General features: G+C 51.6%; 9 protein-coding genes and 1 non-coding gene across 10 annotated transcripts; 2 read left to right on the top strand and 8 right to left on the bottom strand.

Annotated features, from left to right (window-relative positions):
- Nucleotides 1-389: 389 nt before the first annotated feature.
- On the bottom strand, nucleotides 390-1,481 carry SCP_0113320 (Cytochrome b-c1 complex subunit Rieske, mitochondrial; the record flags this gene model as incomplete). Its single annotated transcript, XM_027753555.1, has 5 exons — nucleotides 390-452; nucleotides 509-537; nucleotides 592-626; nucleotides 684-1,167; nucleotides 1,250-1,481. The coding sequence occupies 5 exons, from the start codon at nucleotides 1,479-1,481 to the stop codon at nucleotides 390-392; spliced, it is 843 nt and encodes a 280-aa protein (XP_027609356.1).
- Nucleotides 1,482-1,963: 482 nt separating this feature from the next.
- SCP_0113310 (PLC-like phosphodiesterase) lies at nucleotides 1,964-3,780 on the bottom strand (the record flags this gene model as incomplete). Its single annotated transcript, XM_027753554.1, has 11 exons — nucleotides 1,964-2,079; nucleotides 2,133-2,196; nucleotides 2,247-2,502; nucleotides 2,560-2,600; nucleotides 2,657-2,695; nucleotides 2,746-2,954; nucleotides 3,008-3,113; nucleotides 3,171-3,239; nucleotides 3,293-3,344; nucleotides 3,398-3,453; nucleotides 3,505-3,780. 11 exons carry the CDS (start codon nucleotides 3,778-3,780, stop codon nucleotides 1,964-1,966), a joined length of 1,284 nt encoding a protein of 427 aa, XP_027609355.1.
- Nucleotides 3,781-5,335: 1,555 nt separating this feature from the next.
- SCP_0113300 (hypothetical protein) lies at nucleotides 5,336-5,810 on the bottom strand (the record flags this gene model as incomplete). Its single annotated transcript, XM_027753553.1, has 4 exons — nucleotides 5,336-5,459; nucleotides 5,514-5,625; nucleotides 5,675-5,705; nucleotides 5,757-5,810. 4 exons carry the CDS (start codon nucleotides 5,808-5,810, stop codon nucleotides 5,336-5,338), a joined length of 321 nt encoding a protein of 106 aa, XP_027609354.1.
- Nucleotides 5,811-6,035: 225 nt separating this feature from the next.
- Nucleotides 6,036-7,141, bottom strand: SCP_0113290 (hypothetical protein; the record flags this gene model as incomplete). The annotated part of the gene is made up of 3 exons (XM_027753552.1): nucleotides 6,036-6,328; nucleotides 6,387-6,954; nucleotides 7,010-7,141. The coding sequence occupies 3 exons, from the start codon at nucleotides 7,139-7,141 to the stop codon at nucleotides 6,036-6,038; spliced, it is 993 nt and encodes a 330-aa protein (XP_027609353.1).
- Nucleotides 7,142-7,581: 440 nt separating this feature from the next.
- Nucleotides 7,582-9,884, top strand: SCP_0113280 (Nuclear protein localization protein; the record flags this gene model as incomplete). Its single annotated transcript, XM_027753551.1, has 7 exons — nucleotides 7,582-7,584; nucleotides 7,635-7,715; nucleotides 7,774-7,892; nucleotides 7,948-9,148; nucleotides 9,200-9,445; nucleotides 9,500-9,623; nucleotides 9,682-9,884. The coding sequence occupies 7 exons, from the start codon at nucleotides 7,582-7,584 to the stop codon at nucleotides 9,882-9,884; spliced, it is 1,977 nt and encodes a 658-aa protein (XP_027609352.1).
- Nucleotides 9,885-10,244: 360 nt separating this feature from the next.
- Nucleotides 10,245-10,327, bottom strand: SCP_t0113270. The gene is given in 2 exon segments: nucleotides 10,245-10,279; nucleotides 10,291-10,327. It is a non-coding gene; the product is annotated as a tRNA-Gln (tRNA).
- Nucleotides 10,328-10,455: 128 nt separating this feature from the next.
- On the bottom strand, nucleotides 10,456-17,590 carry SCP_0113260 (ATP-binding cassette transporter abc4; the record flags this gene model as incomplete). Its single annotated transcript, XM_027753550.1, has 44 exons — nucleotides 10,456-10,590; nucleotides 10,641-10,664; nucleotides 10,717-10,829; nucleotides 10,887-10,901; nucleotides 10,959-11,205; nucleotides 11,266-11,391; nucleotides 11,448-11,470; nucleotides 11,523-11,586; nucleotides 11,648-11,777; nucleotides 11,827-11,833; nucleotides 11,889-11,948; nucleotides 12,001-12,022; nucleotides 12,076-12,172; nucleotides 12,222-12,324; nucleotides 12,374-12,613; nucleotides 12,667-12,728; nucleotides 12,777-12,920; nucleotides 12,976-13,144; nucleotides 13,196-13,460; nucleotides 13,515-13,607; nucleotides 13,658-13,717; nucleotides 13,766-13,778; nucleotides 13,833-13,920; nucleotides 13,975-14,023; nucleotides 14,079-14,188; nucleotides 14,247-14,514; nucleotides 14,567-14,607; nucleotides 14,663-14,725; nucleotides 14,783-14,809; nucleotides 14,863-14,890; nucleotides 14,939-14,984; nucleotides 15,035-15,170; nucleotides 15,224-15,254; nucleotides 15,307-15,403; nucleotides 15,454-15,517; nucleotides 15,571-15,985; nucleotides 16,040-16,154; nucleotides 16,205-16,251; nucleotides 16,304-16,344; nucleotides 16,398-16,461; nucleotides 16,517-16,693; nucleotides 16,745-17,008; nucleotides 17,060-17,423; nucleotides 17,478-17,590. The coding sequence occupies 44 exons, from the start codon at nucleotides 17,588-17,590 to the stop codon at nucleotides 10,456-10,458; spliced, it is 4,860 nt and encodes a 1,619-aa protein (XP_027609351.1).
- Nucleotides 17,591-18,032: 442 nt separating this feature from the next.
- Nucleotides 18,033-21,301, top strand: SCP_0113250 (RhoGAP-domain-containing protein; the record flags this gene model as incomplete). The annotated part of the gene is made up of 15 exons (XM_027753549.1): nucleotides 18,033-18,160; nucleotides 18,212-18,232; nucleotides 18,294-18,415; nucleotides 18,475-18,545; nucleotides 18,598-18,729; nucleotides 18,786-19,038; nucleotides 19,096-19,218; nucleotides 19,283-19,362; nucleotides 19,415-19,488; nucleotides 19,546-19,849; nucleotides 19,905-19,934; nucleotides 19,991-20,077; nucleotides 20,131-20,206; nucleotides 20,263-20,492; nucleotides 20,549-21,301. 15 exons carry the CDS (start codon nucleotides 18,033-18,035, stop codon nucleotides 21,299-21,301), a joined length of 2,484 nt encoding a protein of 827 aa, XP_027609350.1.
- A 209-nt stretch (nucleotides 21,302-21,510) lies between these two features.
- SCP_0113240 (ATP-dependent DNA helicase PIF1) lies at nucleotides 21,511-24,287 on the bottom strand (the record flags this gene model as incomplete). Its single annotated transcript, XM_027753548.1, has 14 exons — nucleotides 21,511-21,640; nucleotides 21,698-21,764; nucleotides 21,815-21,917; nucleotides 21,980-22,318; nucleotides 22,381-22,645; nucleotides 22,696-22,813; nucleotides 22,861-23,017; nucleotides 23,068-23,121; nucleotides 23,181-23,215; nucleotides 23,280-23,612; nucleotides 23,676-23,936; nucleotides 23,984-24,077; nucleotides 24,126-24,137; nucleotides 24,207-24,287. 14 exons carry the CDS (start codon nucleotides 24,285-24,287, stop codon nucleotides 21,511-21,513), a joined length of 2,049 nt encoding a protein of 682 aa, XP_027609349.1.
- A 942-nt stretch (nucleotides 24,288-25,229) lies between these two features.
- On the bottom strand, nucleotides 25,230-26,503 carry SCP_0113230 (hypothetical protein; the record flags this gene model as incomplete). Its single annotated transcript, XM_027753547.1, has 3 exons — nucleotides 25,230-25,924; nucleotides 25,977-26,404; nucleotides 26,457-26,503. The coding sequence occupies 3 exons, from the start codon at nucleotides 26,501-26,503 to the stop codon at nucleotides 25,230-25,232; spliced, it is 1,170 nt and encodes a 389-aa protein (XP_027609348.1).
- Nucleotides 26,504-26,540: the final 37 nt, after the last annotated feature.

Below are 26,540 nucleotides of genomic sequence, written 5' to 3'. Positions count from 1 at the left end.
TGCAGCCTCTTCTCGTCAGGAGGCGCACTAGTTTTTTCGTTCTTGTGGCGAGACAGAAATTGAAGTATTTTAGCTGGACATTCTTGCGTAGTTCTGTGTAAAGACGCCTAATGCGATGCTCCCGCTTTTCTCCCCTCCTTCACTTCTTTGGTTTACCTGTGAGGCTGGGTCATCTCGATATAAACGTTGACAATCGAGATTCCCTAGTGCGGCTTAAACGATATCGCTAAGAAGTTCCCATCCATAAAACATTTTTGCAGCGCGAAGTCGCTCAACCCTCATGGGTGCGCGATTGCAAATTCCCAGTATTCGCACCGTGCGGCAGATTGATTTTCGTATCAAACGAACGGAAACCTATTGCCATTGTTCGCTCATTTCTACCATCTAATTCATCCGATGACCAAAAGGCCATCCGCGTCGTTGAAACTGTGCTCCGGAATCTCGAGGTTCAACTGTCGCATGACCCGCGTCAGTAATGCACATGCATCAGAAGAATCCCAAAACTCACGGGAGCCGGTCCCTTGCGAATACGACCAGCTGTCACGAGGACATCAAAGAACCGCGGGAGATGCAGAGAAAGAAGAGACGCACAGATATCATAGTGAGAACCGTGGCACGGGCAGAACCTGTGAGAAGCACGGTGACTTAGCAGCAGCAATATAACGACACCCAGAATGCCTTACCATCCTCCATAGTCACCAGCCTCTCCGATGGGCACGCACCCCAAGTGGGTGCAAACGCCGACCATGACGAGCCACTCGGGCTTCTTCGTCCTGTTCTCGTCGCTCTCCGGGTCGCGCAAGGACTTCCAGTTCGTGCCCCGCGCCTCCTGGATCTCGTCCGCCGTGCGGTGGCGGATGAACACGGGCTTGCCGCGCCATTTGATGATGGCGTTCTTGCCCTCGGGGATGCTCGCGAGCTCGATCTCGACCTTCGCCATCGCGAGGACGTCGGCCGTTGCCGCCATGGTGGAGAGGAAGTCCGTGACGGTGGACTTGGCGACTGAGGCGGAGAGCACGCCGAGCGAGCCCACCATCACGTACGACAGCGCGCGGTTCGTTGACTCTGACTTGGCCTCATGATGTGAGAAGTCAGGGACCTGCGGCGCGTCCTTCGCGGGCACGGAGGCATGCAAAAGGCGCTTCTGGAAAACACCCGTGGTCGGTGCTGCATATCGCGACAGCAGGAGCATGAATACGACCGGTCGGCGGCAAGATCACCGCGTTCAAAAATCAGAAACGCCACTCACCGGTGAAGTTCAGCCTCGAAACAAGCCCCGCTGACTGGCTTTGAGTCACACTTCCCACCCACTTTGAAGGAGCATCTCTTCGGGGGGCAGCAGAGTGTCCGTGTTCATGACCGTGACCAGCAGGCTCGCGGGCGGAAAAGGTGATGAGCGACGCGCTCGGAACGCCCGAGGGCAGCGTGCGCACTGTCGGAGGGACGGTGAAGGCTTTTTTGGCGAGCTGGACAGCAGCCATGGTGAGGGGGGAGGAATGTGCTCGACGCTGCTCCCAGTGACGAGGAAATGGGTGCGGAGTTTGAACGCAGCGCCCGGTACTTGAGTCCGTTCTTTTCCGAGCCCACACGCCTCTGCGCCAAATCCGTATAGGACGGAAGACCGGAATTCGGACAAAAAAAAGCAATCGCGTCTCGATAGCGATTGAAGTGGGTGAAAATAAAATAAAAACTGCGAAACGAGAAAAAAATGGGATGGCCCGAAACCACAGTCGGCATATTAGTACTTGCACAGCTCGTAAGAGAAAACTCAGGTTGAGTGGGGGGGCTTCTTCTCAGTTGTACTTGCCTGCTGCCTCAGGACGAAGTGAGATCACAAAAACCATCTACAGCAAAATTTCTAATCTATGGTACAACATTGAATGATCTAAGGCATATACAGTTTCGTTAAAAGTCCTGAGCCGCATGATAATGTACTTCCGGGGTATGCTATAAACGACCACGCTCACAACTGCTGCTTCACCAGATGTTCCTCTAAACATGTAAGCACTCTCTGCTTGGGGTATTTGGGAGCAGACGGCAAGCCGCGCTGCTTGATTAAACGCCGCACAACATTAGGATCTGGACGCGAATATGAGGCTTAGCAAAGAAGGACAAGTCACCATCACACGTACAATCAGATATAATACCGTCCACCTTCCACTCCAACATCTGCTCAGCAATATTCATGCGGTTTACCTATCAGTCGCATGAGTCAATGAGAACCGAAGACAGCGGTAGCAACACACCGTCCACACTTTGACTTCCATTCCGAGCTTGTGGCTCTCCTCAATCATGCCTCGCGTCGTGAAAGTCTGGTATCCATCCATCATAGGATCCGGTACAGGAGAGTCCTGCGACTTAGCCCCAGGGGAGAGGATGTCGGCCCCAATTAAGTGTGCAGCCTGCGCGACCTGGGCACCGAACGTGGGCCCTGGGAACGAATCTAACCGAAGCCCCGCCAGCCACGGTGTAGTGCTGTTATCTGACATACTCGCAGTCTCGCTGTGGCAATTTGAATATCATGAGAGCAGGTCCGTCGAATGAAAGATACATGCGTACTCGTCTATGAGGGCAGACGTGACTATGTATGGGTTGACAGCCTACAGCGGTACTCCCATGATTATTTTTGCAGTCTCAAGTTTCACCTGGTACGCACCTTCATAGCAACGAGTGTGCGCCAATCAAAGCTTTGGTACTGTGGTGATCGGTGAATATACAATATAAATACTTTTACGCACCACCTACCGTGATCGATGAGGAATAAGGGCTGGTAGAAAATATTGCATTCTGCTTGGTCACATAGTCGTCAACGCCTAATGTACGGTTCGGGTGCTGGGCGTTGATCTTCGATTCTATGTTCCACAAAATCTGGTGCGCCGGATCCGCACACTCCGCAAAGTCGAACACCTCTTGCAACGTAGATATCCGTGTCCCGGGATACGTCAGCTGCATCGCTGTACGAGCATTGGCTTGGTATCAGCGCTCAGACACAAGGCGAAGGCCTTACGGTAGCCGTCTTGCCGCTTCGACCCGCAGTCCAGGGTCTTCAGCTGGGCCAGAGTAAGGTTGGCAATAAACTTCCCCACATAAGGAAAGTCAGGATCGCCCGAAAACTAGACGCGTGGCTCCGTCATGCATCACGTCGCGTCAGTTGGCCGGCACGGACTTACGACGGGCGAGGTGTCGACGCATTTCTCCGGTGTGATGTTCTCGTCGTGCCACACGACGACGACCCCATCCTAGTCACCCAAATGAGGGGGCTCTCCTGCCTCATTCAGAGAGCGGTGCATACCTTCGTGATCCCGTTGTCTAACTCTAACGTGGCGGCGCCATCAATGAGACCCCTCAATAAGACGTAAGTGAGGACACAGAATAGCAAGAAATCTGCGATACACACCACGCGAAACTGGGCAGGGTGTTCTCGATTGTGTTTCCTCTGCCGCCACGGTGCGCCTGAAGATACGCGTCAATACGTAACCGCGTCGGACATGAGATGGCGCCCACCTGGATGTCAAAAAAACGCCGGTGTCCTTCCCTCGCAGGCGCAACCAAAGGAATCTCGACTGGTGTGGGGGACGCGAGAGCCAGCAGTGCGTAATTGAAGTAATTAGCGAGGATGCCAAACGACGAGAACATGGCTGGCGGGGGAGGAGGTAGAGACAGGATTGCTCCGGCCAGACAGACCAGAAAAGCGAACGCCTGCGTCAGCCACGATGTAAATTCCCTTCTGCGAGCTGGGAACGTTCCAGGATGTGGTGCGCTGGCGACCCCACGTTTCATCGCCGCGCTGATCGTGGTCGACGAACGTTCATTTTCTTCAAACTCCGATGTGACCGTCGCCGCGATGATCGTCCCGAATGGGAATCCCGCATCCCATATATGGAAGGTCTGGCAGTCGTCGGCCCGGCGAGTACGATCTACGCTTGCGAACGTGCAATCTGCTCACAACGCTCCACAAACCAGTTCCCCGCAGTTACCCCGGGTTTCTCCGTGCACGAAGGCGCTCCGACTGTGGACGGAGGCTTGAAAAAAAAAAGTTGCTCACCACAGTTGTAATGCATATCGCGACAAGAACTTGCGGTTCTCACCTCTAGAAAATATCTGGACGCTGGCTGTTACATAGTATATGAAAAGCAGATTTATCCTTCACCTACTCATTCCGGATCCTGCGCCCATCAACCAAACACTGGCTCTGTCACTCTCCGCAGCGTCATTATGACACACGTGCGAGCATCATCATGCATGAGAAATCGCGGGCAACAATCACCGCATTGTGATACAACAAGTTACGCTGTGTTTGCCCAACCGTGACAAATTCGGAGCGAAAGCCGCATTGCGGAGAAAATTTGCGACCATTGTCTCGCGAATGTTGTGCGTCCGACAACGATTTAATATTTAGTCTTCATGATGACGTCGAGTTACAAACCTGCTAAACCAAGAATATTAATATTTTCCTCGCTCGCGTGGATAACCGAAGGATCAGCGAAGATATACAGCGCCGAGAAGAACAAATTTCGGTATGCGGCACCACCACATGGCATCGGGTAGCAGCTAAATATCCATGAGCTCGGACAAGCGATGTACAAATGCGCGGAGGGGTTAATTCGTTTTGTGCCAAGTGATTTTGCGAACATCGACGCATCGAAAGTGGTTGCGACCGGAGCCCTCTAGACAGTGAGCCACTGCAACGTCATAAAATTCAACGAGGCAAAGGTTAAATCGTAGCCGACGACATATGGATGAGACAACGGGATATAATACAGATGAGACACTGCCAAAAAATTCAGCCAAGTCAGCATGCAGCTTGGACAAGAAGGCGACGGTGGACGAAGACGACGAACGGTACCGTCAGAGCGACTATTGGTGGATGCGAGAGCTTCGTGAATACTAGGGTGCATTATGTTGAGCTAGCACTTGCTGTAGACCATGGGATTATCCACCAGCTGCGATTCAGTTCAGGCCTCAGGATGCAGGTATCCGGAAGCGGTGATTCATCGCAAGCATTCTTTATTTAAATTGCTCCGGGAAGTTGCAGATACTTGCAACTTCAATAATAATTACTGCTCCAATCCAAGGGCATTGAAACGTAACCAATAAGACGACATCGATGAAATTGTAGTAGTTGGCGAAAGATGAAAGTGATATGGTAGTGAAGGTGGTGATAGTACATCGTATTGCAATCGCGATCGGATGCCCGATGGTCCCCTGTGTTTTGAAAAATCGTGAGGGCGTACAAGACGGACCGTACCGCAGCAATGTCCCGGACGAGGCAGCTTCCATAATCACAGAGCTGTAGATGATATGCGGCTGCAGTGACGACACAAGCTGGACACGGCTAGGGACTTGAGGGAGCATTGTTTGGTGCATTCTTGACGCTGCCTTCTGGAGAGGTTTCCGGAGGGGAACTTTGCAAATTATCCAGCCCTAGATTTCTCCACTCATCGCGCCCCATCAATCCGCTGTATTACCTCGTCAGTACTGAGACTGGGTACTCGGAAGATGAGGCAACATACCGATCCATCCTGCAGTCCAGATACTCTCGATTGAGATGGCGACATGGGGTGGAATTACTGGAGTTCTTTCGCAGACAGTCAAGATATACTTTCATGAAATCCTTACACTCCCCTGCATCGAGTCAGGACAAACAATCACTAGTAGATATGAGGTATCGCACCATAGTGATCTAGCGGGAACGATCCTCTGTCCTGTTTGCAAGAATGAGCTGCGACGTGCACACCAAATGATGTAGAGCATACCGGAGGAGCGCTTTGGAAACCCGCAGAGACTGACGGCGGTCGTCCGAAAGACATGTCGTTGGCAAGAGAAGTCTAGTAGACCACGCGGCACGCAGGTCTTACAGCGTGGGAGGCCACTCCCGCACAAAGTGGAAGAGGATGGTCCTTATATGGTAAATTCCGAATTGCCCAAAGTCAAAAAAGCAGGTATTCGGAATTCGCTAGATCGTTTATACAATGGCCCCAGATGATACAGTCCTCAGTCCATAAGACATAATCCGCCGGAGAAAGTCACCCCACTTATCTTCCCTTCCCCTTCTCTCCAGGCCTCTCCGACGAACCGTCCCTGCTGCTGCTGGGCTCTCCTCCTGGGCTAGATGTATTGCCCGGCGTACTACTCGACGTGCCCTGCTCCAAGTCAGGGACAACACCAGCGAGGCGTTTGCTTTTTAGCATGACAATCTCCTTCAGCCACCCATTTTCTCTTCGAAGCTCACCAGCCTCTCTCTCGAGCTCTTCCACACGTCCCGAGAGATCAGAGATGCCGCGCTCAAGGTTCAATGTCCACTGCTTCTTCTTGATTCTGAATCGAGCTGGTGGTCCCGAGAATATCAACACCGCTCTGTCTTACAGCCGTTTCGGGAATCTCACCTGACGCCGCTGTGTTCCTCCTCCTCTTGTCGTCTGAACTCCCGATCTGATCACCCTCCTGCGGTTCTGCAGCCTCGGGTGATGGTGGATTGCTGACTGGCTGAGGAGGAGGTAGTTGTGGCGGCTCGCTCGGTCCGGCGTCGTTGGATACGAAAGACCCGAGTTGCCCGCTATCGAAGCCAAATGGTACCTGAGGCATGGGAGGCGGCGGCATGTACTGAAGTTGTTGCTGCTGCTGCAGCTGATGATGTTGTGGTTGATGCTGTTGCTGCTGACCGTATATGCTCTGTATCTGCAGGTACTGCAGCCACGGAATGGCCGCGAGGAATGCCTCCGTTGGGTTCGGCATAGGCTGACTTGACATGGGATTCAACGCAGGGTTGAGCGCAGGGTTGAGTGACGGGGGTGGGATCGGGGGAACCTGCGGAACAACTGATGGTGATTCTTGCAACGAACGTACTGCTCTGGCGAATGCGTCGTCGCTATAAACTGGCTGAGGATATGAAGGTGCGGAACTAGGTCCCGCGTTGTATTGATTCAGGAAACTAAAGTCCAGTGGGTCTACAGCCTGTCGACTGTGGTCAGCGGCGTGTTCCCTCAGAGAAAGACGTGTTCTGGTGTACCCTCGTGCTCGGACTCGACATCGGCGCGTTGTGTACGGGGGTCACTGGCTGACTAGCCGACCTCCCGCGACGGTGTCCTGTGTTGCGGTCGTGGGGTACGTCGTCCGTCGCTGTATTTGAGTCCTGGGGCATGATCGATGCACGAATGTTGATCTAAACACCCGGACTCCCTCTGCATGTATACTATCAGCCTGAGCGATATGGGAGAGCTAACCGAGATCTCATTTGCAAAAGTCGCTCGCAATAACGACAGACCTCGTCATTTACAAATGACTTTCGCCCGTTATGGACTGCCATGTCGTACAGTTCAGCTTGAGACGCACTCGATTCGTGGGTTCGTCGTTTGTTCGCCATAGGAGTACTGGATTGCGCCAGAATTTCCGGTGGTGAACCTGGTATAACGGTCATGTGATATAAATAAGAAGTCAACCAGAAATATGAGTATTACATAATTTGCATGACATGAGTGACGTCTGTACAAGCGCCCGGACGCGTACGCGTAACTCATCTTATTAGCTTGAGCTACAACTGCCGCAGTGGCCACAACTTCACATTACCCACATATTTCTACCATGGTATGTCTTTTTCGTCCGAAATGCAACCACACACGATTATGCTCGCTCAGTTGATCAGAATCAGGTCGAAGGATGGAAATTTTCGGTTTGATCTGTCACCTACGACCGATATATCAGAACTGGCGACGAAGGTTCGTATTTCGTTGTCGAAAGTGCTTGAAAATGATGCGACACACCGGTGTGGAATAGATTCTCGAGACCACACACAACGCCGATATCTTGACACTCGCGATTTCTAATCGTCCCAGGGGAAACGAAACGTTGGTGTCCACCTTGGCAGGACGCAACTTGCAGGACTTGGGTCTCTCGTACGCTCCAACTGTCCTATCCCTGAGATCACACACTTTATCTTGTTACTTTTAGGCATGGAGATCTTGTTTTCGTCTCCTATAAATCACAACCCGATGCCACCTCCAATACTCCTGGGACCGACTCATTCCCTGCGCCGAAAGCTACAAGCAGCACCTCAAATCATCCATGGGAATCTGTACAAGAAGACCGAGTTGATAAGTACTGGCGCTCGCGCGATGGTATGATTCCGCGCTCGCGCGACGCACGTTTCTGCAAGCATGGCGCGAACGCGATGTGTGACTACTGCATGCCCCTCGAGCCGTACGACGCGTCGTACCACACGGAGCACAACGTCAAACACCTGTCATTCCACGCATATCTTCGCAAGCTCACGCCGAAAGGCTCTGCATCCGCGTCCGCGACGGCGTCTCTGCCGCCCCTCTCTCAGCTTTCGTACAAGGTTAAGGACCCATGCCCCTCGGGTGGACATCCGCCGTGGCCAGGGGGGATTTGTACGGCATGCCAGCCATCCGCTATCACGCTGCAGAGTCCGCCATTCCGGATGGTGGACCATCTTGAGATAGCGTCTAGGACAATCGTGGAGCGCTTCCTTGCGGCCTGGCGCGCGACAGGCATGCAGCGCTTTGGATGGCTGATTGGACGGTATGAGCCCTACGACGAGGTACCTATGGGCGTGAAGGCGGTTGTTGAGGCAATTCACGAGCCCCCGCAGGAAGGCGAGCTCGATGGGCTGAGTTTAGGACTGCCTTGGGAAGATGAGCCCCGCATTAGAGCGCTGGCTCAGTCCGCATCTCCTCCACTGACGGTTGTTGGATACATTTTCACGGATTTGGATCCAACACCCGAGGACCGGACGAAGAATGTGTACAAGCGTCATCCACAATCCTTTTATCTGTCCTCGCTTGAAGCGATTTTCGCGGCGCATGTGCAAAGGGCCAATCCGACGTCGTCGCGTGCCTCACCCTCAGGCTTGTTCGCGTCGCGTATGGTGACGGCAGTGCTAACAGGTACTGCGGACGGTGCAATTGACGTGTCAGCTTACCAAGTTTCGGAGCAAGCCTGTGCTATGGTGGAGGCGGATATGATCGAGGCAAGTGTAGATCCTAACATTGTGCGCGTTAAGGAAGAGGACAGGAGCCAAGACACAGCCCGCTATGTCCCGGACGTTTTCTTCACGTATAAAAACGAATACGGGCTAGAGGTGAAGAAGAGTGCCAAGCCATGTTTCCCCGTTGAATACCTCCTAGTCAACGTACGTGCAGGTGATTTGTGCTTCTTAGTCTACTTTCTAAACTCTTGACAGGTATCCAACGGATTCCCCCAGAATCCATCTCCCCTCTTCCACTCTACGTCCTTCCAAATTGAGAACCGCCCAGGACTGGAAGATCAGCACATCGAGCGTGTCCTGCGCGAGCTGTCGCGTCTGCGAGCACCGGAAATTCCGGAAAGCTCTCATGGTGGTGACCCACAACTTCGTGCAGAGCTTGCAAAATGGCTAAGCGATTGGCACCTGGTGGCTTTCCTTGGCTCGACGCAGTTGATATCTCATGTTGGTGTTCTCTCTGTTACGCGGGCCCGTTATTGAATAATTTTCTCACTTAAGGACGATATGCAAGTCTTGGTCCACACGGCGTCTGCGCCCAACGTTGAGGATCCTACTGCACTGGATGCGCTGATCAGGACCGAGAGCTGGCAAACACTGATGACGTTCACACGCGAGACAGCTCGTGAGCTCTGCGTTTTGATTTCCTGCCACTGTGGTTTTGATATTTTCACCTCACGTAGCCCAACGGCCGTCTACCTCCGCACCGTCGGGGTCATCACATACGCCTATGGATGAGGACATCCCGCAGGAAGTTTACGACCAAATTACTCGCGAAAGTGGGGGTCAGGGGGGTGGCCGTGGGAGCATACGGATATGCCCGCACTGCACCTTCGAGAACGCTCATGGCGGCAGCGATTGTGAAGTGTGCGGGTTGCCTCTTTGAGACGATAGATCAAATGGACGAAGTGACGCTGGACCCTCGAAAAGAAATGTATTACACATCACGAGTGCCCTCGAATAGTTATGCGTAAAGTGCAAGTTCGAAAGAACCAAGTGCTGTACGTGTTTGTCCGTAGCAGCGCGAGAGGTTCGCCAGAATATCCAAACTTGTAAGTCAATTCAGGATTTACCAACCTCGCCCCGGTATAGTGGAGGAAGGTAGCTGCACCTTGCTCTATAATAGATGTGGGGACAGATATCGACCTACGTACATACACCACGTTCAAGATGTTGGCGAAATTATTCTTCACTGCTGAAGGTTAAACCAAAGATAGAAAGTAAAAAGTTTATCAGACGGACATCCAGGCACTACCAGGGCTCGAACCTGGGTTTTGGGAAGACTGAATGAATCAGAATCCCAAGTGATAACCACTACACTATAGTGCCAGCAGTACGTGTTCCAAAATAGATACAATGATCTACCGGTCCTTGAGACAGCATGATTGATGCTAAGTTTGTTTTTTTCCCCTTTATATACTTTTTAAGGGTCTCAACTAAGTACAGTATGCATGAAACTAGGTATCTGCGCTCGACGCACCCGCGCCCTGGGCCATCGCGTACAGAGCATCTCTATCACCGCTCTCATCTACTAGTGCTCGCAACATGCCCTTCTCATTCTGCAGCAGCTCACTCGGCTTTCCAAATTCAGCCTGCAGAGACTGCTGAGCATTTCTAACTAGTATCGTGAGATTTCACTTACAATGTGACCTGCATCAAGTACCATCTGAGGACGATATGAATCAGAGTTGCTGCAAGGTTCACGATTCTGCACTCACAATCTTGTCTGCATCCATGATTGTCTGCAGACGGTGCGCGATGGTAAGGAGCGTCACATCTTTGCTCAGCTCCTTGCGCAGCGACGTTTGAATCACAGTATCAGTGTGATAATCTAAATTTAATTATCAATCACCCAACACCAAGGTAGATGACGGTTCCTTGATCTTACCAATAGCGGACGTTGCTGTCAAGAATACAGGCCATCAGTCGGTCTCATCCCGGAATTGACATTGTTACCAACCTTCGTCTAGGATCAGCAGTTTGCTCTGTCGTACAATGGCTCTAGCTAGTGCCAAGATTTGTCTTTGACCGACGGACAGATTACCTCCTGCACTGGATATCTGAGTGTCTAAAGTTATCCGATCATCGTCGGTGTCGCTCTGCACAGAGAACAGCCCGGCAGTACGCAATGCGTCATTGAGAACAGCATCGTCGTGCATCTGAAACGGATCCAGATTTTGGCGCAGTGTTCCACTGAGGAGTTCAGGCTGAAGGGTACACCTGCATCAGCCGACTTTGAACAAGACGATGAGGCCATACAAACAAACCACTTGGGGAATGATTGTGATGTGGCTCCGCAGCGCATCGAGATTGATTGTATCGGTAGGAATGCCGTCGAAATACACCTTGCCTTCGGTCAAGATGCACCGTAGCAGAGCCAGGGTCAAGGAGCTCTGAGACGACACTGTTAGTAGCAGCGAGACGTCCAATCATGCACGAGTCAACTCACCTTCCCGCTTCCCGTTCGTCCCACTACCAAATATGTGAGTAACATCATATCTAGACATTTGCCGCAGCCACACACCGATGCCCACGCGTTCTCCTGATTTGACTTCAAACGAAATCTCATACAGAACGAGGGGTCCATCCTAATTACAGTCAGGACAAAGACGGTTAGAACAGCGACTCAAGATGCAACACTTGACATACCGGAGAGTAACGAGCGGACAAGTTCTCCACTGTGAGGTCGCCGCTAGCGGGCCAATACGCGGGGGGAATACCGCGTTCTGAAGCCTTCAATTCTTGCTCAATGATGACGTACTGCTGAATGCGCTCCAAGCTGTGCACGATTGTAGTCACCATCGACACATAATATATTTGAAGCTTACCTGTTGCCTACATTCCCAGGCAAGTCAGTAAAAGGTGTCAGTGAGTAAATCAAGCTACTTACCGCTGACTTCGAAGTCGTTGAAGATCCTGACCCACCACAAGATCATGTCACTAAAACTAACTGAACTGCAGCTGAGTAGTGAAGGAGTTTGCAACAACTGATTGCACCTCACTAGCCATGTTTAATGAGAAGCCCTGACCAGACCACCCAGCGTCAGAAGAGGTTTGGCGAGGATCAAGAGACATACCGTAGCGGAAGCACCCGCTCTGCTGACGTACACCAAGTAAGTCGCCAAGCTGGCGGCGAACAGTGCTCCAAGAGATTCGATACGGATGCACACCCATCTAAGCATGAATGAGCTACACCGAACGGTCCGCATGCGGATATTCTCACCGGTTGAGGTTATAGAACGTCCTGGAAGCTCGGGTGTTACGGTTGACACGCCGTGCAGATTCCAGTTTGAAAGACTCCTCGGCGCCGTATGCACGAATGGAAGCTGAGGGTACCCGTGAGGACACTGGAGCTTAAAAGTGAAGAACACTAACTGAGGCCAGAGATGGCAGCGCCGAAGTGTCCTAGCACTGGAGCACGAGCATTACTCTTCTCGCGTTTCACTGACAACTGTGCCTTCATGTAAATTTGGCCACAAAGGCCACCCAGGAGTGCAATCAAAACGCCCGGGATAATGAATATAGGGGACATTATTACCACAGCAGCCAGCTTCACGGCCATGCTGAAGGATAAATCGAGCAGGAACCAGAAGTATTCCGAAATAGTTCCATCCACTGTAACACCAAGGCGTCAGATTGTCGCAATCACCTGCTTAAACTGCTCATACCAGACTGAATGTCCTCTGTGCAACGGGCAATGATGCGAGATGTGGGGGTTACATCGAGCCATCTTCGACAGTTTGTGAGCACGCGGTATCACGGAGGAAGTGCTGTTTACCTCAAAGTTGTACCAAGGACGGAGGAGACCAGTAATTGATGAACCGACCGCGATGCTCTCAGTGTGCCAAACACATAAGCAAGATAACCTGCACAATAAAGGACTAAAAGCCCGAGTAGAACCACTGCGTACATCGACAGATAACTGCAACAAACAGCGGTAAGGCGAGATCCAAGCCATAAGCGTTGGAATCACTCACTATGACACATGAATGTCCGAGGCATCGTGATCTTCATATTGTCGTGCCCAATACCCAAGCCACCATGCTTGCAAGGTGTGGAGCACGCTGGCAGAAAGCAGAGAGCCCAAAAGGGCGAACCAGAATAGAACATGGTATCCACCCGAAAGGTTAGCGAAGAACATTTTCACTGAGATGCGTAAGCAACGTCCTGCATTGAAGTTTCAAGGAAAGAACGCACGCGCAGGCCACTCGACATGCCCTTCAGAGATTTCCTCTGCGACGATCAGCTTTCCATCAGCGTTCGCCGGAATATCTGGGTTCGGCGGCTGATCAACTTCGTGCTCGGCCTTTTCAATTTCTTCAATTTCTTCAACGACCTCGGCAGACAGCTTCTTATTCGCTTCGAGTGCCTTAGACAATGATCCTTGGCTGAGAATGCGGCCGTCCGTGCCCAAAGAGACAACGAAGTCAGCAATTGGGCGTGCCATCGAGACATTGTGAGTCTGAAGGCGCGGAGTTCGGAAGGTATCAGATGTAGATCAGGAGCGGTCACGTACGACCAAGATGACGGTTCGTCCTCGGATAAGGTCGCCTTGAAAGCATTTCTCAACGATCCATCGAGCGGTATGCACGTCAAGAGCAGCCAAGACCTGCACAAACCACTCAGAGAACAATTCACCGTGCACAATGATACACGCACATCGTCGAGTAGGAGGATTTCGGCATTGGAATACACCGCCCGTGCGAGTGTGATACGAGCCTACAGCAGAATTTAGCAGCAGGAAGCCACATTCTCGCAATGACATACTTTCTGACCACCACTGTAGTATTGATGTGAATAAGTGAGTCATGTACAGAATAGTATTACCACACACCTGAGCGTCAAACCCTTCTCGCCAACTTCAGTCTTGTCACCAGCGTCAAACAGAGACAAGTCCCTCTTCAGTCCACAGTGTTCAATAACTAATGAAATCTATCAGTCAGACCTACATCAACTGTGGTCATCCTGTCACGCACCTTGGTTGTAACGCTCCTCGTCGTATGGGGCCCCAAATATAATATTGTCCTAGGCGTATAGAATGAGAAGGCGCAGTTGAATAGAGATAACACACCTAGCCTACCTGGATTGTCTCGTTTTGCACCCACGACTCCTGTGCAGCGTACGCAATCCCACCCGAGCGAGGCAAGTTAAAGAACGATTCCGGCCCGGAAGGGATGTAGTGCATCTCGCCTGCCAAGTCGCATGTCAATCATAACAGTGGATATTCAGTCACCAAAGTTTGACTCACCCAACAACGCCATTATCAACGACGTCTTGCCAGACCCTGTAGGTCCCACGATAAGATTGATACGGCCACGCTTAAAAAGCAACTCGTCCTCGATACGGAGCGTAAAGTTGCGCTTCCGCGGCCCCGGCGTCAAAGTGCCGTCATTATCGGCCGACCATGTGAACGCAGCGTCGCGGAAACCGATCATGTCTCCTGCGTCCGGCTTTGAGATGACAAGAGCTGTGTCTTCCTCTCCGGTCTTTTCAGTGAATTGATCGAGGAGTTCCGTCTGTGCGAGCAATGTGTGAGAACAGGTTCAAAGAGGGGAAGTGCATACGCGCCTTGTACAAAAATTCATTGACACGGTCGAGTGAAACCTTGGCTATTAGATAAAGACAGTCAGATCACACACGCAGAAAGCAATATGATCGTCATACCTCTGATCATGGCTGGGAGCATACCAAAGATCGCATGCAGTTGGTTAGCCAACATTTCGAACACTAGTTTATGAGTCATCAGTGAGCGTCGTCCAGAGAGAAAATCATGAGAGAACATACCAGTCATAGATGAGAACACAATGGAAGCTAGCATGAAATCAGTTCCTCGCATATGGAATAGGATATCAATGCAGTATCACCGCTCAGATTTCGTTTCATGATCACGGTCTGCATGAACGGTAAGTATAGTTACATAGTGAAACACTTGGGACGCACGAAAGTGGCATAAGTAACCATCATGGTCAACAACGGGATGAAGTGACTGCAGAACGATATTAGACACCGGCATGAATACGGAGAGAATAAATATACTTCAGCATGCCAATAGAGAGCTCCAGAATCTTTGACTTCTTCTGATATAGCAGTTCATCATCACGTTTCTCAAGAAGCTGATCGACAACTCGGGGCTCCCATCCAAAGAGCTTGATCATACGAATGACACTCATGGCTGGAAACAAACCTCAATCCGGGAACCTGGATATCACCACGACGTTTACTTACTTTCGGTGACCGATTGTACCCGGGCATCAGTCTGAGTATGGCATATAAGTATAGTGAACCCTTCGGCACTGAAGAGCTCCAACCTTTTTCATTTTCTCCGCCTGCACTTTTTGTATGAGGATTGCGAGGTATCCCGGAAGAGGGAAGCAAATGACCATAACGATCATTCCGCACAAGGCGCTGCATGACCGCTCGTGGTTTATAGGTATAATAACCAGTGAAGGACATACCTCCAGCCAAGAAGCGAGTAAAGGAACCAAACACAGAGAACGACCTGCAGCGGGATCTCCACCACTGGGTTTGTGATGTCATGTAATAAGACTAACACTGATAACACGTGCACTCACCTAGGAGCAAGAAGTCGCGTCCGGTAGTGACATTGTTGAGATCGGTGGTCACCAGGTTATTGATCTTGCCGACCAGATTACCGCCTTTCTCAGACGCAGGCTTTTCGTCCGTCTTCTTGCTGTCGCCCGAGTGGGACGAGGTTTTTGAATTACGCTTCCCCACAGCAGAGTTTGTGTCAACGCTATCAGAGCTCGAATGCACGGTTGCGTCCTCGCTGCTGCCGGGACTTCCTGGAGTATCACGGGACTCGCTAGGTCCTACGATGGACCCGTTATCCGGAGTAGCCACTGCCGTGGTCTCACCTGCACCTCCGCCACCCGAAGCGCCCGAAACTTCAGCTTTCACACGGATGCGCAGGGAGTGGTCAAAAACCAACGACGTTAGAATACCCTCGACGCGGACCAACGTTCTCGTCTAAAGTTACAGAAACGTCAACGCAGAAACTGGAATGTCAGCATGTACACATACCGCCATGAAGATGTACCATTGCACGAGCATGGAGCTCACTATCGGTCCTAATAAGAGCCAGGAGATCCACACCCAAGACCGAACGACAGCACCCTCTCCATTAGTCTCCAGATAGCTACAGATTATCATGAGAATATGATGTCATGTTGAGAAGGTAGATCCTACCGGAGGAGGAGGTTGATGCCGAGAGGACTCGCGAAGCTTACCACAACCTGAAGCAATTAATAAGAAAAGGGAAAGATCAGATCATTCGAGAAGACATACCCGCAGCCCCAGCATCGTAGCCATGACGTAATATTCAATACCTGGATGTCCGATACGGTGAATTTGTCTTTTTCCGAAGTACCAGACAACTTACGAAAGATTCTCATCAAACCAAAGAATATATGTCTACGTGATTTTACTTGGAAGGGATCAAGATGCTTGATGAACACTATAAGACAAGTGTAATAGAATGGAGAGAATAGGAAACCGCACAGGGAAACTCTTCTTAATCAAGTTACTTGTGTAGTCGTAGTCAGCCAGAGGAGGGAGTCGCTCCAATGGAAGATGAGGAACGCGATACGCAGTAAAGACGGTCGGATCCAGCCACGTGTACAGTATCAAGGACAATATTGATGCAGTTTGCTCAGGATTGGGCACAGGCATTGGATCCTGTCATCATTACCTGAATACGCTGCTTCATGCGACGTGGGGCATCCTCACCATGCTATCCACAGGGGTATATTGGCGGGGCATGAGAAGTGGAACTGCCACCGCACCCAAGGTCAGGACAGAAAACTTGGCCCACAATATTCTTCCCTCTGCGACATCAGCTGGAGTCAAAGTGTATGTCGCCAGGGGCCACACATCGCGGTATACAAAAACTGCCCAAGTAGTGAGGAGAACGGTAGCGAGGTGTCGTGCAACGACTCTGCTCAAGGTAGGTCTCGCCGACACTGATATCACCGCCAGTAGCGATGCATATGCCTGTCGTTCTGGCACTTAGATGCGCCATTCAAGGCTTAGGTAAGAACTTACGTATGTTCCACAGAGTATGTTTTGCTGCCACTGGGGAAAGACAAAGCCTAAGCTCCAATGGCTGTCTCCCTCGAAAGTAGAGGCAAAGACAGACAGGCCAAGCAGCACAAGACAAGAGAGTAACCTGACACATTGAAACCCAAAGATAATGGGACCGCCCAATTGTTGTACGTGTTTTGCGATGGTGAATGATTCAGACTGCTCAACAGATGTACAGTCATTCTCCTCCGATGTCCGTTGGGACTTTGTGAATCTCGCGTGAAGCTTCTTGACGGGGGATGAGCATAGCACGAGCTGAAAGAACAAGACGACGACAGATATGGTCGCAACGTATGCTGGTATAAAGAGCGTGCCCAAAAACACGCTTCAGACATATGAGAAAAGAGAAGCATCCCACGCAAGCAGATGGAACGCGTACCGCGTCTCGTCCTGCGGTAAAATTGACCAAGCGAGCAGACCCTGGCCTAAGACGGCCTGAGAAGTGTCCACCAGCGTTAGCAGAGAACTTCCAGCTTGCAGGACAATTCCCATGGCGTATCGTCTAACTTGCCGGCTTTGAAGATGAGGAAGCGGAGGGGGAATAATTCACGCAAACTGAATGTTTATATAGCGAGTAGTACTCACCACGCGTCGCAATCACACTAGCGCCCGGCTTATCATCCGAGTCAGGAACCGCTCCAAGCAGATCAACGCCGAACGTCAATGCAGGCATGCAACTGGCATGCATATGGAGAGCTCAGGCTGTCATTTGCAAATGTTCATCGAGAACCTACATAAACCAGCTCGACAGGGCGGCTGCGCTGAGGTGGATTACTTATAATGAGCGCCGCTGAGCGCTGAGCGCTTCAAGCCACGTGATTGGATGTACAACTCCAAGTCGAACAGGTCGATGACCTTATTCATCGCAGAGCTCCTCTGATCTGCGCCACGACTACGTTGACATTACTGGTCTACGCGCAATACATTCTGCTCAATGTCCTCGTCGCAGGACAATCCCCCCTCGTCCAGGTCATCCCTTGACACACCGCAAGACGCTATTGTCCTGTTCGATCTGCACCTCAAATTCCTCACTGAATCATACTTGACCTTTTTTCAAGAACGGTGCGTCCGTAAGTGCTGTAGAAATTGCTTACCCTCACCTCACGATGGCAGGAAGAAGATAGAAGAGACGTAGTGAGCTTCCATCGAGTACATTTGTGTGCTGAACACTTTGGAAGTTCACGCGTCAGTTTAGCGTCGAAGCCCTGCTCAAGCTGCATACGAAGGCCAAGATAACCGATACCCACCTAGACAGTCGAGTGGAACTCAGTACCACGAGAGCCGCTTGGGTTGAGGTCAGAGACAATGTAGCTCGAGGTGCGTAATCTACGCGACAACATACGTCCGCGAACATCGATAGATCAACATTTCTGCAGAGGCTGATACGCGCATGGCCTTCCTTGGCGCTATCACCACCGACATTATCAACCCATTGGCCGCATTGAGGGTACGTCTATGCCTTCGGGAATTGTCTACTCCTATGGAACTGCTTGGATCAGGAAACTCAAGATCGCATCCGCAAACGCATCAAAGAAGACCTGAAAGATGCTGTCAATGCTCACACAGACTACGCGGAAAGTACTTTGCCCCGACTGAAGCGTACATACTTGAAAAAGTGTCAGGAAGTTGAGGTAGGTCCATAGACTTTCTCTGTGGTAGATGGACACCGAGTCGACGGAGGACATAGGATTTCAAGAATGCTGCAGCTGCAGTTCCGCCTGTGTCCCCCACATTTGCTCCTGAGCATCATAATGCACCTGCTATACTCAAACCTACCACCTCCGCGCCCTCTAAGACTAGCCAAGGTCCACCAACTAGGCCTATTGTTACTGCTCCACAGCCACTTCGTCCCCTTGACCGTCGACCATCGACAAGTGCAGCATCCTCTAGAGCTCGTTCTCCATCAACTTCGACGGCTCTACAAGATCTGGCACATTCAGGTGCATTACCCTGTGTGATAGTCTTATTGCTTATGACAACATTCACTTTTTTTGCAGGAAAGAGACAGTTGAATCAACTGATTACGTTCTTAGATAAAGGAGGTAACGCGAAGGAGACCCTGGGTCGATCTGACAACGCGTTGCGGTCAGTGCGTGCCAAGAGGGAGGCCGATGAGGCCGGTAAGTTACACGTTATTGTAGCCCCGCATGTTTAGACAAATTTTTTAACTCTTCACTTTCTAAGACAAGGAATATCGGAAAGCTGTTCATTGGTTAGAGACACTACGCCTCCGCAGGATAAAGCTCTTGGAAGCCGGGTACACTGTAGGTCATTATTGCATTATGTCTCCCGCGATAATTAAACCGTTGTTTGAAGAGCTTGAAATCCTTCGTTCGTGAATCCGCCGAGACAGTCAAGTCTGTGCTTTGGAGATATACGGATAATCTGATGTGCGTTTGCCCATATTACGAAGATGAGATGGAACCCACCAGTCCCGTACTTTACAGTGCGACGGCTGCGACACAGTCTCAGATATGCGAACATGGTCGCCGGAGTATTGAAAGAATATCGTCTCAGACAGATGATGCCATAATTGCCGCCCACATTCCTCAACTAATTGCGGCCGCTTCGCCGAAGCCGATTTACTACCACAATTATGCCGTTGGAGAATGCAAGGATCTTGTCTTTGGTGTCTCTCTCGTTGACTATGCGACGGCAAGGAATCTGTCGGAAGGGGAAGTTCCTAAGATTGTGAGAATGTCAATCAAAGAGATCGAGAAAAGAGGTTTGGAGGCGGAAGGCATCTATCGAGTGGGTAGTGGTTTCATCTCCCAGCGTTCTAATCGGTCATGCCTTCCGTTTACAGGTGTCTGGCAGACATGCAGCGGTTCAAGAGGTACGCTGCAATTCGATTGGAGTTTGTGCATCACCATTCATCCTATAATTACACAGCTCCAACACAAGATAGAGCGCAACGAGGCTCTATTTTCGTTTAATCCTACTGTAGACGACGTATACGCTGTCTCGTCCCTCCTTAAGGTAAAGCTCAATTTCTGTCATTACGGACCTGTCAAACTCATGTCAGAATCTAGCTGTATCTGCGTGGGTTACCAGAGCCGGTCTTCAAATTTTCCCTACAGGATCGGATCCAACACAGCGAGGATATGGGTGAGGAAAAAGTTAGGACTGTCTCATCGGCCTCGAGACTGACGTGGGTTCTGTAGAGGAGCACCTATTCAATAACTTCATGCTATTGCGATCAAAGATGCGAAGACTGCCGGCGATACATCAAGGCACTCTCAAGATGATAGTAGAGCACCTTGCGCGTGTAGCTTCGCATTCTGACAAGAACAAGATGGACGCCAAGAACCTGGCTATCGTGTTCAGCGCTGTCATCTTTGGCGAGGACGAGATGCCGAAGGGTGGAGATCTACTCAATGTACAATCGTGGAAGGTACACACTATCTCAATCTGAACATTGGATCCCCTTGCTAACCTAAGATTTGTCAGGACACACTTATGGAGGACCTCATCACACATGCTCAAATACTGTTCCGACTCAGTGATTCCCCACCGCTACCACCCGCACCGTTGGGCGAGTCTCCCGCCCAAGTCTCATATGGCTCGACACACACCAAAGTTGCGAATATGCCTCCGCCGCCGTCACCGAAGGATCGATCAACCTGGACTGTGCGATCTGTATCTGTCCCTCGACTACCGCCTCTGTTCGACGATGTTCCGCCGGAAGATTTCACACCTCAGCTGCCTCCTCGTCCGGCCGGCAGCATCCACCCGTCTCTACGTGCAGGTCCTTTGTTACCGCCTGTCCGGCAGGCCGTCGCGTTATCGGCACGGTCGGCACTCTTGTTCAACGATGAGGTTGTCGTGTCCGTCCCACCTCCAAGTCTCACTTCCATGAATGAGGAAGAGGACACCGCTCCGTCGTCATTGCCTCCGCCTTGGTCTGATAGCGCCTCGATATCGACATCCACGGGTACCTCCACCATTATGGACTCGCGCGAGAACTTTGAGAGAACGATGCCTGACATTCCGACATTCAATATTGCAGAGCCACGCGAGGATGATCCGGAGAGACCTGCTTCGTCGTCCTCGGCAGCGACGTTCGAGAGTGCAATGTCTTCTTCGCTACCTCCTCCCACTCTGATAACTGCCTCCTCTACAACTTCGAGGTCCGATCTTCCTGTTCTTTCTGCTGTAAAATCGGACGATCATGATACACTCGAGCTGCCCCAAGATCCATAGCAAATCACCTGGAATGATTGTGTCGTTTATCGCTGAGTCTAGCTGTGATTGTCGCCCGTTTCTTTCCGCATGTTTTCGTCGTAGGCACTGTATGTTTCTTGACTGTTACGTTGGAATATAATAACCTAGGTCTTGTAGTGTAATTCCAAGTTTTAGCACGATGAATTGGAGGACGTAAATATTACAAGAAAACTCGTGGCTGCAACAGCTTACAGATAGTCTGCCCAAAATTCCAGATCGTCATCAAGATTAGTCTCAAATTCCATATCATCTTCGATTACACCGCGCTTCGCGGTGACCTGCCTCGTCCACTCGAGCACGCGAGGGTGAGCCATGACCCTGGAAAGTGGACATCAATCTCAAGTGACGAGATATATGACAGGCAAGAACACCCACTTTCCCGGGTCAAACTTCAATACTTGCAGTGCTTGCATGCTTGTAGCTCGGGAGAGAGCGACGTATGCTTGAATGGGTGAAACGTGACGTCTGATTCTGATATGGGATCACGCTTACCTTGACCCTTCTCGAAAATACGTCCCAGGTCTACCCGGACCCTCTCCAGCGTTTGGCCCTGCGACTTGTGTATGCTGAGGGCCCACGCCAAGATGAGAGGTACCTAATTTCCACCGCACGTCAACACTCGAGGGAGAGCAGAGTCGTGCGATCGAGAAGTCGCACCTGCTCCCTCATCGCTTCCATCGTGCCGATGGCGTTGGTCTGCTCGAACGCAGTCGGGATGCAGACGACCATTAACCCCTTCTGGAACTTCACGACCGGCCAGACGTCGTTGGAGAGTAGGATGTGCTCCGGGATCTTACCTTGGTCCTTGTTTCTGTCACCGCTACTCGTGCTGCCGCCGGCCATCATGCTGCCACCGGGAATTGGTAGGCTGCTGCCACCACCACTGACGCCTTGGTCGTGTGCAACCAACGCACCCCCGTTGATAGCGTCCTTGACCTTGCTGAATGCGACGACGCGCCCGACAGAGCCGTTGACAAGTTCACCTTGAATGAGATTCTGGCACGATGCACATGTGTTAGACTGAGGAGTTCCTTAAGTGAGAGAATGACATGAACTACCTTGATCAGCATTACTTGGGCACCAACCTGTTTGCGAATGTAGGTTAACTGAATATTGGGTGCGAAAGGATGAAAGATGACCTTCAGCGTGACGGCCTTGGGAGCAATCAGCCTATCCAACATCGCCTCCATCTTCTTCTCAGAAATTGGGGCATTATTGTCGTCGTAACCTGGGACATCTCTCGCCTTGTACTCATGGCGAGGATCGCTGAGATTGGCCAGGCGATAGTCGTTGGCATTGTCGACCTCTCGCCGAGTTGGGAAGCTGGACAAATGCTGATTAACGATTGCCAAAGGTGTGCAACTGGGACGTACAGATCCGTGGGTTCGATGCCATCATCATATTCAACATCTCGCGATAGCTTCCTGAATTCAGTGATAGTCTTTGGGCTGAGGCGTCCGAATCGCATCTCGTTGAGCATGTCCACGAAGGCTTCAATGATGTGAGAAATAGTTGTGCCAGTCATTGAGCCACCTTACCTTGGTCTTTCTGTCGGAAGACATGCGTCAGGATAACTGGTCGACCAACGCAATCCTCCCAGGAATGCGCGTCGAAGGCAAATCTGATATCTTTGGACACGCCGTTCATTCGATCCGGTACAGGCGGAAGCTGACAGAAGTCTCCAGACAGTACAAGCTGGACGTCTGTGAGGCAGAGATGCCACGGAATGGAAGACAGCTACGTACCTGGATTCCTCCGAATGGAGCTTTGTTTCGTCGGAGGATGCGAGCGATGTATTCCTGCCCCCCACGTCCACTCAGTAACCTGGACGAGATTGGAAACACCCAGGTTTGCTTACAAGTTTATCGAACAGATTTCCGTCAATCATAGATACTAGTCAGAGGTGGTGAGGTCTGACACCTGGACTTCAAGGCATCAACATGTGGAGGTAACTTACTTTCGTCGATGATAAGTGTCTTGACCTCACGCCAGCGATTCACCGACCATGAATTTTTCTCCGTGCCTGTCTCGTCGTACCAGTCCATGTCGTCTTCCGCCTGCCTGCCCTTCTCCTTATCCTTCTTCAGCAGTTGCTTGTGCTTGCCGAGGAGTTTTCCCACAAGAACTTTGGCATCTTCCTTGCCCAAGCCAATGCCTGCCCAAGAGTGAAGCGTGCACCCGCCAATGTTCACGGAGGCGATCCCCGTTGCAGCGGTTACTGCTGGTCGCTTACCAGAATGCTCGGTGCAAAACTTGATGATCTCCCGGAGCAACACAGATTTCCCCGTGCCTTATTGTGTACAATTCTCATTTGTCACGATCAGCACTTGTATGAAACTCTTTGAGGACGCACCAGCAGACCCAGTGAAGAAGACGCTTCTTCCTTGCTGAACCATGTCCAAGACCGCACGCTGTTCAGACGATAGAGCTACCTTCGGTTCTGGTGGTTGTTGGGGAAGAGCAGGAGGGAGATTCCCAAGGAAACTATCCGCAGGAATATTCATCGCTGTGCCTGGGTTGGGCTGTCCATTGAAGGACTTTGATCGTCGCGACGGACCGGCGGCAGGGTCCTGTGGAGGAGGCGGCGTCCAGTCCTTCGGGGGACCTTCTAAATCTACGGAATGGGTCAGACAGTATCACGCCATGAATAACAAGACATACAAGTCCTCTGCAGCGGAGCTGCCACATTTAGCCACCGTTGGGCTTCGGTCTGGCTTGTGAAGCTTTTGTGCACAGCGCCAGGATACCTCGACACCTAGCGCGTATTATTTCATCGTGTCCCCCTGTTACCAGAACTACTCACATTCTCCTTCGCCTTGAAACACAAAACATCGCGCGTTAGTAATGGCGTAGGACAGTGGTCGAGTGAGTATAAAAGACATACTTCCTCCCAAGTTGTGTAGACTTTGGCACCTTCTCGACCGTTTCTGACTGCGTAGTACTTCATTTTATTGGCCTTGGGCATGCCTCAGAGATGAAGCCTGATATGGTCGTTTTGCACCTTTCGACTTAGGTTGGTGATACTAAGAGGGCCAAAGCTATCACACGTAAAGACGCGTCGCGTACGGTAAGTCATGTGATCGAAACTGAACCAGGCTGATAACCTCTCGAAAAAGGCATGTCAAGATGGCCGCTAGTGTCAGGCTAGTGTCTCGAGTCGAACTACTATCGTTACCCGGGTATTGCAATCTGGTCTAGTTGTGCAATTTTGTCCTTTTGACGCATTCCGCTGCACCACAAATCAGCAAAAAATGAGCAGTAGATGTGTATGACCCCAAATACCTTGGCCGTGCAACTGGGGGGTCCAACTCGGAGGGAAAGGTGCAAAGTCTGTGAATTGCAAGTCAGGAGTGATTCAGGCGTGACAGTGAAGTGCGCCATTTTAAACTCCGACTGTAGGGGGAACAAAGGTACGGCAGGTCGGCAAGCGTGACGATCTGTGACAGATTTGGCGCTCTTGCGTGCAAACGAGTCTCTTCACTGTGTTCGGTCTCGGGGTCGCACAACATCAGAAAAAAAATTGGGAGTCACACAGAAGGTAGTTTATATGTTTTATATTTGATCCGATAAGTTTTGAAGGAAAATGGGCTCGATTTGAAGGAACGGTGACAGAGATGCAATCGTGATTGCATTACTGGGGTAACGATAGTACTAATATTCCTGATGCGGCGTCAGAACTCCATGAGTATGGAGGTCGTTTGGTTACGGTTCGTTTAAGGACAGATGCCGTGATGCCGACACGTGGCTCTCACGTGGATCAACCAGGAGACCTCAGTCACCGCCTACGTGCGCTAGTATTTTTCCTTAGGTACCGCACATCGTGTTCACCGTGCGTCGGCTCGAGCTCATCGTCGCTGACGACGAGCTCCACTACATAAAGTATACGCCAAAATTCTCGCGAATATTTTCATTTCCACTGACTACCATATACGTCGCAAGAAGTATTTGTCTCCTGCTCCCCGACCTTCGTCATGTGCTCGCGGTCGTACATGCTCATCCCGCGCGCCCGCACGCCGAAGCCGTTTGGCTCCACGCGGTTTGCCCCCGCCATTGTGTCCTCGCGCGAGTCCTTGCCCTTGCCCTGCGGCGTCTGCGCATACACAAAGGACTCGGACGCATTTGTGTTCCGTGCCCCCGTGCCGTTCCCGTTCACCGGCGGTGCACCACTGTTCGGCGGCACCGGTGACGAATGCCCGTACGTAGTCGCGCGGTACCTGCCCGAGCTCGGCGCCGTCACATATGGGTGCGGGCTGAGCCCCGCATCGCGTTCCCTCTCGCGTTCCCGCTCCCGTTCCCTCTCGCACTCCCGCACCTGCTGCTGGCTTGCCCGCCGGCTCGTGGGCGCCAGGGGCTGCACGCTGATATGCTCGCATGACCCGCCACGCGAGTCATGCCCCGGCTTCCGACTGCTGCTCTTCATGTGCACGGGCGTCGGTGCGAGTACGAGTGGGAAAAAGGGCGACTGCGGCGTGTCCTGCAGCGGCTGCAGCGAAGCGCGGCGATGGCCGCCGTGGTCATGCTCGCGGTGCTCGCAGTGCGGTGTCGCGCCACTGTGTGCCTGCGCGAGGAGGGTCGAAGGAGTCTGTGTCAGTCTACGAGTGCCTGATGTAGAGAATTACCTGCAGCGATACTGATTATGATAGACATGAATTACCATGGATTTCGGGCAAAGGGATGAAAATGACATGACCATATTTCTGCGGTTCCATGAGCGGCACGCGGAGCTGCGCGAGCACGTAGCTCGTGATGGTGTTCATCCGCCACGTCTCTTCGAACACCTCTACGGGCACGTCCTTGATGTCGCCCTGCGGGCCAATCTTAGGCCCCGCAATGCCGTGGTTCGCAAAGAGGATGTCCGGGTGCCCGATCTGCTGCATGACCTCCACATGGAGGCGGCGCGCCTCGTCGTAGTTCGATAGGTCTGCCTGGAAGGCGGCGAACCGCGCGTCGGAGCTGGCAACGGTGAGGTCGGAGAGGAGCGTGTCTGCCTTTTTGGCGCGCGAGGATGCCGCCTGGTAGTGCACTGCTACTGAGCAGCCGGAGCGGGCAAAGGCACGTGCAGTCGCCTGCCCGATGCCTCCGCTGCGCCAGATGTGGTGTGGGCGAGATATGATGTGGTATGCGATGTACTTACGTGCAGCCAGTGATGAGGACCAGCTTGCCCTTCAGGTCGGAAAACATACGATGCTCCAGCCTCGTGAGGCCGAGAGAGGCAGCA

The sequence above is a fragment of the Sparassis crispa genome (assembly GCF_003851025.1).
Source record: "Sparassis crispa DNA, contig_000000F, whole genome shotgun sequence".
NCBI classification, from domain to species: domain Eukaryota; kingdom Fungi; phylum Basidiomycota; class Agaricomycetes; order Polyporales; family Sparassidaceae; genus Sparassis; species Sparassis crispa.
This window is presented reverse-complemented; position numbering and strand designations above follow the sequence as displayed.